The sequence below is a fragment of the Panthera leo genome, chromosome E1 (genome assembly GCF_018350215.1).
Source record: "Panthera leo isolate Ple1 chromosome E1, P.leo_Ple1_pat1.1, whole genome shotgun sequence".
Classification (NCBI taxonomy): domain Eukaryota; kingdom Metazoa; phylum Chordata; class Mammalia; order Carnivora; family Felidae; genus Panthera; species Panthera leo.
The window spans coordinates 15,460,468-15,473,438 of NC_056692.1; the positions used below are offsets into that span (position 1 = coordinate 15,460,468).

General features: G+C 52.4%; 1 protein-coding gene across 1 annotated transcript in view; it reads right to left on the reverse strand.

The window, feature by feature from the left end:
- The window catches only part of RPH3AL (rabphilin 3A like (without C2 domains)), a 135,721-nt gene that overhangs the window by 72,704 nt on the left and 50,046 nt on the right, over positions 1–12,971 (reverse strand). Inside the window, 1 exon segment of the mRNA XM_042914393.1 lies at positions 11,340–11,469. Coding sequence (XP_042770327.1) covers positions 11,340–11,469 — 130 coding nt within the window.

Genomic DNA, 12,971 nt, shown 5'->3' on the forward strand with positions numbered 1-12,971 from the left:
CACCACCCTCCCCTGACCCACCGCCCCCCACCAGCTACAGCCACCAGCCCCAGCTCTTCCTCTCACCCTGCCCCTGCAGAGCTCCCCGGCTCCTCAGTGCCCACCCTCCCAGGTCTAGGCCTGGCTGAGAACCCACTGCACTCGGCAGCCTCTCCCGGGGCCCTGTGCTCCTGATCACCCCACACCTCTGCCTACACGCTTCTCTGGGTGCTGCACTATCTGTCGCCGGCGGTGAGCGGGGCTCGGCAGGAAGGTAGACTAAGTGGGAGAGTCTCCGGAGGGCTGCAGGAAGGCACCCAATGGCCATAACCCCGGTGTCTCTCTGGGAAGCTCTGGGCTTTGACGTCAGGAGGCTGCGTGGTTCCCAGGGGCCACCCTCGCTCGCTCTCTCGCTCGGCAGCTCTTCTGCTGCCTTTGTCCTGACGACCCTGAAGGTCAGTGGCAAGACAGGGTGAACAGGATGGGCTCTGAACTGCACAAAACGGCAAGGAAGGAGCTAGGCTTGGGGAAGAAAAGTCGTGGCGCAGCCTCCAGGACGGCCAGAGAGAAGTGTGCCTTAATGGAGATATTCTGTTCCTTAGATTGCGGAGCAAGGCAGATGTTCCAAGATGCTGCGTGGTGTCTGGTCCAATCCTCCGATCTTGGCAACGGCAGCCAAGTCGATTCCTGCCAAGCAGCCTGGGTGACGCATCGGCAGCCAGAGCAGGCCCGCGGGGCAGACGAATGAAGTGACTTTCCCCGGGAATTTAGGAAACATGAGTAGTTGAATGAAAAAATCCATCTTTGTAATGAGGCACACAAACGCACGTCTTCCACATCTGAACTGGGTCGAGGAGGAGAGAGGACACGGGGAGGCCAGTCTGGAGGCAGCTCGGATGGAATGAAACGGTTGCTGCTTTTGTGGCCGCACCGCGGGACGGAGCCGCTGGGGGCTGGGTTTGGAAAGGGAGTCGGGGACGGGGACACGTGGACGTGGACGACCTTCACTGGGAGTCCACACGGGAGGCAGGCTCTGCGAAAAACCGCCCCCTCCTAAACCTCACGCACCTCTGGTGGGATTTGCGAAAATGGTGCAGCCACCATGGAGAACGGTTTGCCAGCTCCTCAGGAAATCGAACATAGAACTATCACGTGATCCAGCAATTCCACTTCTGGAAAGAACTGAAAGCAAAGCCTCGAAGAGAGAGTCGCACACCCATATTCATAGCAGCACTATTAACAACAGCCACAATGCGGAAGCAACCCACGTGTCCGTCGACCTAACGGATCAACAAAATGGGTTACGTGCACATGGCAGAATATTATTTGATCTTAAAATGGCAGGAAATTCTTTTTTTTGGCGGGGGGGGAGGGAGAGAGCATGTGCATGTACATGAATGCAAGTGGGGGAGGATCAGAGAGGGAGAGAGAGAGAGAAAGAGAGAGAGAGAGAGAGAGAGAGAGAATCTTAAACAGGTTCCATGATCAGCATGGAGTCCAACATGGGGCTCCATCGCACAAACCATGAGATCATGACCTGAGCTGAAATCAACAGTCAGACATTTAACCAATTGAGCCCCCAAGGCACCCCAGAAAGGCAGGAAATTCTTACACATGCTACCACATGCATGGACTTTGAAGACAGTATGCTCAGCGAAAGAAGCCAGTCAGAAAAAGACACGCACTGTACGATTCCGCTTACACGAGGTACCTAGAGTAGCCAAACTCATAGAGACAGAAAGTAGGTTGGTGGATGCCAGGGACAGGGCAGAGGGGTGGGGGGGGGGGGCATAGGAGTTAGTGATTAATGGTACAGACTTTCAGTTTTTCAAGATGAGAAAGTTCTGGAGATAGTGGCGGTGATGGTAGGACAACAATGTGAATGTACTTAACGCCCCTGAACCATACACTTAAAAAGGGTTAGGGGCCCCTGAGTGGCTCAGTCGGTTAAACACCTGACTCTTGATATCAGCTCAGGTCCTGATCTCGTGGTCATCTGATTAAGCCTCAGGTCAAGCTCTGTGTTGCCCGTGGAGCCTGTTTGGAATTCTCTCCCTCCCTCCCTTCCTCCCTCCCTCTCTCTCTCTCTCTCTCTGCCCCTTCCCTGCTCACGCACTCTCTCTCAAAATAAATAAACATTTTTAAAAAAACGATTAAAATTAGGGTGCTTGGGTAGCTCAGCTGGGTAAGCATCCAACTCTTGATTTCATCTCAGGTCATGATCTCATGGTTTGTGAGTTCGAGCTCCACATTGGGCTCTGTGAGCTGACAGCAAGGAGCCTGCCTGGGATTCTCTCTCTCCCCGCCTCTCTCTGCCCCTCCCCCACTGGCACGTGTGTGTGCTCTCTCTCTCTCTTTCTAAATAAACATTTTTAAAAAACCTGTTAAAATCATCAATTTTATGTTACGTACATTCTACCACAAATTAAAAAACATGTTTTTTAATTGCCCCCTATTTTGAGGGACTCAAGTTAATTCAAGGACCGGGGGGGGGCAGCCCCCCACTATGTGGGCCCAACGAGGGCCAGACTAGAGATTTGAAGGGTCATTTGTGAGGCCCTCTGCCTCCCCAGATCCCTGGCCTTTTTCCTTCCGTTTCTCACTTGTGCCCTGCACTTCCTCCCACAGCACCTCGTCCCCGCACCCTCTTGGCCTGGGACACTTTCTTTAGATCCGACTTCAATTTCTCGTCATGGTCCCAGTGCAAATGTCATCTCATAGAGGCCCACGCTGTGCATCCAAAACAAAGTCGCTCCTTCTTACTCCCTCCCTCTGCGCTCTCCGTTTCTGCCTGCAGCTTTCTGAAATTATTGTATTTAGTCGTTCCCATCCATCTCACCTGTCCAGGTCATACACTCCACGGAGGAGATGTAGGACCGCAGTTCACAGCCAGGATGCTCAGAACCAGCCTGCTTGGTTTCAAATCCTGTCTCCGCATCTAACTAGCTCTCAGCTAGTTAGACCCTGCCCTGACCCTGGGCAGGGTTTAACCGCTCAGTGCCTCAGTTTCCCCACCTGTAAAAGGGTGACGATAACAGTGCTGCCCCACAGGGTTGTTAGGAGGACTGAATAAGCTAATGCGTGAAAAGCCCTCAGAACCGTGTCCGGCACGGGAAAGTGAGGCAAGTACTGATGCTCAGTGTTACCAGCAGGGCTCACAAGGGGCAGGCTGCCTCCTGCCTCGTTCATCGCAGGTACCGCCAACCCAAGACACACGGCAGGATGAATGAGGGACAGAGTTCTGCAGAGAGGCAGCGCTTCATGCAAGTCCATTTTCATTCGCAAGGACAGGCCTAGGGCGCTGAGCTGGCTCCAAAAGAGGGGAGGGTCCCCGAGAGGACCGCTCTTCTCTTGCTCGCACGGGCCCTTGGCCGAGGTGGGCCCAGCTCAGCCGCAGGTATTTAGCTTTTGCCCTGGGAACATCCTGAGAGCATTCAGGCTGCCCCTGAAGGTCCTGGGGAAGTGGCTCAAAAAGGTGTTTCCCCCAGTGGTGGTCGGGGCAGCCAGCCAGCCACACTGCTGGCACCGGGCAGAGTCCAGGTGGGAGGGCGGCCCCCAGACAGGGCCATCCGGGTGTACGCAGGGTCCCCACAGGCATCTTCCATGCTAACACAGGCACCCCCTCTTTGACTTTAAGCGACTTCCCCTGTATCCTTTTTTGCCTATCTTTCCTCCAAAGCGTTTATTTTTAATATTTTTATTTTATTTTTGAGAGAGAGAGAGAAAGCAGGGGAGGGGCAGAGAGAGAGCGGGACAGGGGAGCCAAAGCAGGATCGCTCTCAGCACAGAGCCCGACGTGGGGCTCGAACTCACAAACCGTGAGATCACGACCTAAGCTGAAGTCCGACACTGAAGTGACTGAGCCACCCGGGCGCCCCTCCTCCCAAGTATTTGTAATTTTACCCTTTACATTTAAATCTATATTCAATCTAGAATTGACTTTTGTGCCTACTATGAGGTAAAAGTCAAGATACATTTTTTTCCATATGCATATCCCAATAGCTTTGCATCATTCATTCAAAAGACCATTCTTTTCCCTCTTGCATCTCAGCGTCTATTGTCATAAATTGGACTTTGTATTTTCTCTCATTTTTGCCTCAGATGTATGGAAATACTGATTTTTTTACATGTATATTAAACTTGTATGCAATAGCCTTGCTAATAAATTCACCTACTAATTGTAACCATTTGTATTTATTTACTTTTTAAAATTTCATTTATTTTTGAGAGGGAGAGAGAGAGAGAGAGAGACAGAGCATGAGCAGGGGAGGGGCAGAGAGAGAGGGAGACAGAATCCGAAGCAGGCTCCAGGCCCTGAACTGTCTGCACAGAGCCCGACGCGGGACTCGAACCCGTGAACCATGAGATCATGACCTGAGCTGAAGTTGGACGCTTAACCAACTGAGCCACCCAGGCGCCCCGTAACCATTTGTATTTAGATTCTTTCAGATTTTTCTAGTTGCATAATCATGTTATTCAGAGATAATGACGGTTTTAGCTATTCTTTTCCAGTCCTTGTACCATACGTTTCTTCCCTTGCCTGATTGCACTGGCCAGGCTTCTAGCACAATGTTGGATAAAGATACACAGCACTTGTTTTATTCCTGATTTCAGAGAAAGTTTCTGATATTTAACCACTGAGTATGTTTCTTCTTCTGTGTTCGCTACAAAGATAGCCCTGCTTCTCCAAGGAAGGGAGACGATGTGGCTGCTTTGGTCTGAAGAAATGAAGGAGCGGCAAAGCACGGTGCAGCGAACACCCCCCGGGGAACCCAGCTCCCCACTGCCTGGCTGGGTCACCCAACTGGGCCGCATGACCTCAGACGAAGCCCCCTGCTCTCCTTACGGCTTTGTCCTGAGGCTCAAAAAGGTTTGCGAAACAGCTTTATAAACCCTAAAGGATGTCACAAAGTGAGAAAGACACGGCCTTGGGGCCCACGGTTTGCGAGAGCGAGGATGGCCTGAGGGAGGGTGCGGGAGACCCTGAGCTGGGGCGTGTGGTGTGTGGGTGAGGAGGTATGGGGGGGAGGTGTGGGGGGATGTGGGGACTGGGAGGTGTGGGGGAGGGCAAGGAGAGGGAGACAGGCAGAGGTCCTGGGCCGGGCCTGGGGCTGGGACCTTAGAGCAGAGGTTTTCAAACCCAAAGAGAATGAGCATCCCCTGGAGCCCTTGTTACACACAGGTCAGTGCCCCCACCCCCCAGGGTTTCTGTTCAGCAGGTACCAGGGGCTGAATGTGCCCCCTCAAAATTCATGCATCACCGTCCTAACCCCCACGGTGATGGTGTCTGGAGGGGGCCCTTTGGGAGGTGATCAGGGTTGGATGAGGTCATGGGGACTAGTGCAGGGGGTGGGGGTCACTGCCAGCTCCCCCGAAGGACACACCTCCTCAGGGCCCTGAGCAGGGGCGGGGGGGGGCAGGAATGGGGTTCAGGGCGTGGCCCCTTCCTGCCGGGCTTCCCTATCCTGTGCAGGATGCCTGACCCCCAAGAAACTGGACTGTCCCTAAGGGCTTGAAGCAAAGTAGAAAGAGTCCCTCTTTCACATGGACTCAGAGAACACATTACAGAGACCTCTGTTTCATGCGCAAGCCCCTCTGGGTCCGCATTTTGGCCGAGACCAGACAAACCGTGACTGCTTCCCCTGCACAGTGACAACGCCGTCCTGGGCTCAGGTGGGTTCTCCCGCAGCCCTGTCCGCCCCCGCTCCGCCATGGTTGGTGAAGACTCTCCATCAAACCGAAAGCGGGCTGACTCAGCGCCTAAGCAATCAGAAGCACCAGGGCTCTCTAATTAACCAGCCAGCCCCTTTCCCTTCCCACCACAGCCCTCTGGTAATGAGGGCTGGCAGCCTGGGCGTGCAGACCCAATTACGGAGGGGACATTGCACCAAGGACCGGCATGGGTTCTACCAGCACACTCATTAGCTTGTGACTGCTGAATGCGTCAGGGCTCTTGCTGGGGACAGCTCCGTGTGGCCAGGAGCGCCTGCGCATGTGCCCCCCAGGCTTGGATCTGAACACTTCCCGTGTCGGAGGTCTCCCCAGCATCCCCTCTCTGCAGCCTGCCCACGGTCGCACACCTCCCAGCACCCAGGGCTGCAGGCAAAAGGCGAGAGGGTGGCCAGTGGATGTGGAAATAAACAGGGGAAGCTCCCTAGAAATTGGTGAGCCCAGAAGGGAGGGCTCCTGATGCCCCTCATTAGGTCCAGTGCCCTGTTAGAGCTCTCTCAGTCCCCCAGGGTCGCCTCAGTAACCCCAACCACAACTGTAATTAATTATCCATAATCCTTTAACACCCCCTCCAGAGGGTAGGGTCTGTGTGTCTTTACACTGTATCCCCAGTGCCTGTACGCACAGACCTACAATAAATATTTGATGGATAAGTGAAAGGAGGACACCGTCCCTCCCCTCCCAGACACTGTAGAGCCCCTGCAAAGCTTTAACTAAACCCTTAACTAGAACAGGGGCTCTAAGGTTAAGTCTGAACCTCCCTCCTGATTCTCTTGGGACTTGGCTGTAAGTGACCACCACCTGGCAGAGTGGCCCCACCCTGGCAGGGGGTCTGCACCTCTGTGGCCATTTCCCGGGGGACCCAGGGCCATATAGACCTGCCTACTCTGCTCAAATACAGCTTGGCCCTCAAGACACCTCTTCCTTCTAATGAGCCCCATCTCCTTCCAAAGATGTCGGCCCTGCCCCCACGTCTTCAAGTCCCCAGGATCTTGTCTTGTCCCTCCCCCAAGGCTCCCGTTCCCCAGTCAAATCTGATGGCTTCTCCTACGTCCTTCCTTCTTTCAGCCCACTTCTCCTCGTCCTCGGGGCTTGCACCCTTATCATCAAGTCCTTGCCCAGCCTGTTTCCAGCTATGTGCCTCTGCTGTGCTGTTCTCCCCTCCTCGAAATGCCCTTCACTCTGCTCTCAGCCTCTCAGAAGCCCAGTCAGCTTCCAGGAACCAGCTCCTACACGCAGACCTCCCCACTGCTCTCCTCCTGGAACCCTGGTCCAGCCGTATTGAGCATCACTCTAGACAATACAGTCTGCCCACCTTGACTGTCAGGACCTGAGGGAAGTCACTGTTCTAGACACCTCTCCTTTTGGATTCCTCTAATCCCAAATTAGCCCACACCAGTTGTGTAAGTGATTGAGTGTTAACATTTATATGAAGTACTTGACAGAAACCAAGGCATCTCCCTGCTGACTCAGGACATCCAACGCTGAAGAGCTACAAAGACATCTGGAAACTTTTATATGAATTATCAAAACTATACGACTAATTGTGGGAGCTCCAATTTTAAGTACAAGAAAACATGAGTTCTAATAAAGAAAATGTGGGGTGCTATGGACTGAATTGTATCCCCTAAAAATTCAAATACTGATGGAGAGTATCATCAGTTAGCTCTCCTAACCCCCAATATGACTGTCCTGGAGACAAGGGGTCTTTAGGAGGTAATTAGGGTTAAATGAGGTCATAAGGGTGGGGTCCTGATCCAGTAGGATTGGTGTCCTTATGAGAAAAGAGAGGCCAGAGCTCGCTCTCTGCCAGGTAGGACCCAGTGAGAAGCCAGGAGTGTTCGAGCCAGGAAGAGAGTCTGTACTAGAAAGTGAATCAGCCGGCACCTTGATCTTGGACTTCCAGCCTCCAGAACTGTGAGAAACAAATTTCTCTTAGGGCAGCTGCATAGTCTGTGGCATTTGGTTTTGGCAGCCTGAGCTGAGACATAGGGTGTCACTAAATCTATCTGAGATATGTGGAAGGTCAGCTCCATCCTGGGTCTGAACAGCCAGGACCCCGAAGTGGATGAATAACAGCAACAGGTATCCTTTACTGGGTCTTTGAAATGGATCCTGCACTCTGCTAAGGGCTTCCGCCGCCTTAGCTCACCTCCTCCTCACACCCACCCGATGATGACGTAAGAAGCTTTATTACCCCATTTACAGGTGAAGAAACAGAAGCCCAGAGGTTAAGTTCTAGAGACCTTGTACAAGGTCCCGGTGCTGTGGTCGGGCTGGGACGGCAACCCACGACCATGTGCACAGGAACGGCACTCACTGGCAAGCCCAGGAGGACCACTGCCCCTTTATCACACAGGGCAGACGGAGTGGCCTCTTGCTCCGGCCCATCTGCAGCCTAGGACCTGCTTTCCCTCCCGGGACCCTAGATCACCCTCTGTAACCCGTCCCCACCTGCTTAGATACAGTGAAAATATGTGACCCCCAGGCTGCGTTGCCTCATCTCCAACCCCACTGTCTCATCCCTAATGACAGGCAGTGCCTAACAGGTCTCCCACTGTCACTTTATCTCCCCCTGCAACCCACTCGCCAGACGGATTAGGATGAGCCGCCAGCAGCTGGGCTCATCACGTACAAAGACAAATCAGATCACGTCACACCCTTGCTTAAAACACTCCACTGGCATCCTATTAAACTTAGAACCAAATCTCAACTCCTGACCTTGACTTTCGAAGCTCTTGTGGGATCGGCACGCCCGCCTCTGCCCCAGGTGTCTTCGTCAGTTCCTTGAACATGCCCCAGCTGGTTTCCACCTCAGGAACTTCATGCTTGCTGCTCCCTCTGCCTGGAACACTTTTCCACCCGGATCTTCCCAGGGCTGGCTCCTTCAGCTCTGAGCTCAGAGAGGCCTTCATGGTCATACTCCACCACACTGCCCTGCTCTAATTCACGGTGTGTTTGTCTGTTGTCTCTCTTCTCCCACCCCTGGAAAAAATCTCCACGGGGGCAAGGGGTTTGTTTGCCTTTCTCGTTCATGGTATTGTCAGCACCTAGGACGTAGCACGTAGGAGGCCCGCTACTGTTTGCAGAATGAATGGATGGATGAATGAGCGAATGACACAATCTTCTCAAGGATGGATGAAGAAAACCTCCAAATGCCCATCGTTCGTCTGTGGCCCCAACTAGCACCCTCTCCTCCACTTCTACCCAGGAGCAACTCCCCTCAGAAACTCAAAGGCCTCCCACCTCACCACCCAAGCCAAAACCAGGTCATCAGCCTGCTGCAAAATAAGAACAATTTCAAATGGAAATGTCTCTGGACCAGCCCAGTGCTCCAGGATACCATGGGGCGGGGCATCTAGAAGAATATTTTGTACCCTGTCCACCCCCATGCAGCTGAGGTCATTCCCCGGGAACACCACTGTTGCCTAGGAAATGGCTCTCCAAGGACTCTTCAGCAGTCAGGGCAGGAGCCGGCCTCTATAGCAGAGGTCCCAGACTTTTCCAGGGGAAGAGACAAGGCTCTGCCCCCTCGTCAGGGCCCCACAAACCTGGACATTTATAGCAGTTGTGGGGGTAGAGGGGCAGAAAGAGGAAATAGGCTGCTGGGCCCCGTTGTCCCAGGCAGAAGTCACAGAATATAACCGAACCTGCCCAAGGGCTGGGAACAAGGCGTTCTGAGTCCCTCTGCCTACTACCTATGTTGGTATCTGGTCCAAGGCCACGAAGGGCTTAAGGGGGAGCTGACACACAAGTGCACCCCACCCCCTGCCCTGCCGCATCTCCACTGTTCTTGGGACCTTTCACCAGCGAATCCACACTCCTTAGCCCAGTTCACCACATGTCACAGACAGGGGAAAAGTGACCTTATCTGAAATCCTGGCTTTCCCACTTATTAGTTTGGTATATTGACCTTTTTGCATCTTGGTTCTCTCGTCCAGCTTTTGAATGCGACTCAAAATGATCTTATCAAGGCTGCCGATGGCCTCCATGTGGCCAAGTCCATGTTTACTTCTTTGACTTCTCTATATTCTACAGTCCTCTTGTTCTAACCACCCCACCCCACCCCTTCCCCGATCTTCTATCCCGTTACAATACATTCCCAGAATGTATTATGTCCTGAAATATTCTTATTTGATCATTACTTGCTTTCGGTTCCCTTACCCAGTGTAATCTCAAGAGAGAAGTTTCTATCTTTGTCTTGTTGACCAAAATAACTCTAGGCTTAAAACACATGGAAGATGGGTGCCAGTAAAACTAGAGTGAAAAAAACAAAAGAAAGAGGAAGATATAGTAACTTGGGAAAAGTGTCTCTAACCTAGGAAGGCAGTCAAGGGAAGTCCCGTGATGACAGCTATGCAGCAACTAGTCTGGCCTGGAGTTAAGACTAAGTGTCTCGAAGGAAAAAAATGTAGGCTCCATGCCATAGAGAGTAAAATTGAGATGCTAAATAATCCTGAGGATTGGAAGGCACATTATTCTTGGGTCAATAAGAAAAGAAAGGTAATTAGAAACTCCAGGAAAAACAGTTACTTTAAGAAGTTCTAGGGGCGCCTGGGTGGCGCAGTCGGTTAAGCGTCCGACTTCGGCCAGGTCACGATCTCGCGGTCCGTGAGTTCGAGCCCCGCGTCAGGCTCTGGGCTGATGGCTCAGAGCCTGGAGCCTGTTTCCGATTCTGTGTCTCCCTCTCTCTCTGCCCCTCCCCCGTTCATGCTCTGTCTCTCTCTGTCCCAAAAATAAATAAAAAACGTTGAAAAAAAAAATTAAAAAAAAAGAAGTTCTGGACTTAAGGCGCCTGGGTGATTCAGTCGGTTAAGCGTCCGACTTCGGCTCAGGTCATGATCTCGCAGTTCATGAGTTCGAGACCCTCATCTGTCTCTGTGCCGACAACTCAGAGCCTGGAGCCTGCTTTGGATTCTGTGTCTCCCTCTCTCTGCCCCTCCCCAACTCACACTCTGTGTGTGTGTGTGTGTGTGTGTGTGTGTGTGTGTGTGTCTCTCTCTCTCTCTCAAAACTAAACATTAAAAAAATTAAAAAACAAAAAAAGAAGTCCTGGACTCAATAGGAACCAATTTAATATGTGGCACAATTTAGAGTAATCTGTGGAGTATAAGATAAGGGAAAAATCCATTTGACTTTGCAGCAAAAATCATTCTCATTTGAGGGGCCAGGGATTGAGAGCAGATCAACAGAATAAGAAGTATTATCCTAGCACACTGGCCCTGAGGTGGATTTTATTTATTTAAAATGACTAATAAAATTTATTGAGTACTTATGTGCCAAATAAGGTTTTAAAGAGCTTTGCATGTAATAAATAATCCTCACAACTTTCTAGGGTACATATTATCGTTATCCCTATTTTACAGATGAGGAAGACGAGACTCAACATATTAAACAAGTTTTCTGGGGTCATCCAGCTGGTGGAAGAACTGAATTCATACCCAGGCCTGAGAAATCCAGAGGTCCACTCCCCACAGGTGGCCCTAGAAGACAGGCCATTTGACCTAAGGCCTCAGTTCTTCTTGCCAACCAGCACAGGATACTGTGTGCACGCAAAGACACACACAGACACACGCAGTAGACACTCCCGCAGAGCAGGGCCAGACTGGGTAGGCAGAGCAGGGCCTTACCTTCCTGCAGTCTTTGCAGAACACCGAGGAGCTGCCCAGGAAGCCCAGCATCTCCCCACACAGCAGACACTGGGAGAGGCCATTCCCCATCACGTTCCGCCTCATGGTCTCCAGCCGCTCCACCAGCCGCCTGCAGCACAGGACAGAGTCAGATGGAATGTGACCAGAGTCAGATGGGATGTTTCCTGTGCCCAACCTGACCACTGCCCGGGTGTGGCTGCCACGGGGCCCCAGCGCTATATCCTGCCCCTTGTGCTACTCCCTCACCTGGGGTACTGTTCCCTGCCCCACCCCTTTCCCAGGCCAGCTCCTAGTCATTCATTTGCTCGCCAACTATTGAGTACCTACGATGTGCCAGGGACTGGGAATATTGAAGCAAACAAGCCAGAGACAGACACGGTCCCTGCTCTCACAGAACTTATGTTCGGTAAAGCGAGGAAGTCCATGAGGAAGTCAACGTGCAAACTGATTTCAGACAGAGGGCGTGCTATAAAATCAACTAAGTGTGTGGGGAGAAGTCTAAGGGGGACTGTATGCCCAGGCATGTCCAATGGTGATCAGTGACGGCCTCTCCGAGAACGAGAACGTGTGAACTGACAAGGCCAAACCACGTGAAGAGCGGGGGAGGGGCACTCCAGGAGGAGGGCAAAGGCAAAGGCCTTGGCACCTTAGAACAGCAGGGTGGCTGGTAGGACCACCTCCCTGTGAGCCAGCAGGAGCCTGGGATAAAGGGGGCTGGAGGGGCGAGGAGGGGACAGATGACAAGGGTTTTGTAGGTCACAAAATAGAGTTTGGATTATATTCTAAGATCAATATGAAGCCTCTGAAGAGTTTTAAGGAGAGGGGCGATTTGATCCAAGTGACATTTTTAAAAGCTCACTCCAGCTGTGGGTGGAGAGCCAGGACTGGGGTTGGCAGGTGGGGGGGGGGGGGAGGGGGGAGGGTAGTGCAGGTGAGGAAGCCAGCAGGAGGCAGTGGGAGGTCCAGTGAGGGGGGACCAAGACTGGCATTACTGGAAATGGGGCGTGAGGGTGGGGGTAAGAGGGAGATCCGGGATGATGTAGAGGTTTTGGTTTGAGCAAGTGGGTGCATGAAGAAACTGGAGGAAGAAAGAAAAAGTGATCTCTGAACCTCTGATGCCGAGTGTCCGGGAGCCTCCCCTGAGCCCTGCTAGGATAGGTCACTCTCCTCAGGGCCCCAGGCCCCTCAGCCCACTGTGACTCCCTCCCTTCATGGCAATCCTACAACACCCACGAGGCTGGTGGCCACTTCGGTCTTATCGGCCACTGTATCTCTAGTACCCAGGGGACACTCAGTGGAAACTCCTGAACGAACAAATGGAGGACAGATTGCAGATACGTTGTCTCAGCCCCCTCCCCCAGTGAGGAGGATGCTATTTTCCCTCACTTTAAAGAGGAGAAGATTGGGGCACCTGGGTGGCTTAGTCAGTTAAACATTGGACTTCAGCTCAGGTCATGATCTCACGGCTCCATGAGTTCGAGCCCCGGGTCAGGCTCTGTGCTGACAGCTCAGAGCCTGGAGCCTGCTTCGGACTCTGTGTCTCCCTCTCTCTGCCTCTCCCCCACTCATGCTCTGTCTCTCTGTGTCTCTCAAAAGTACATAAACGTTAAA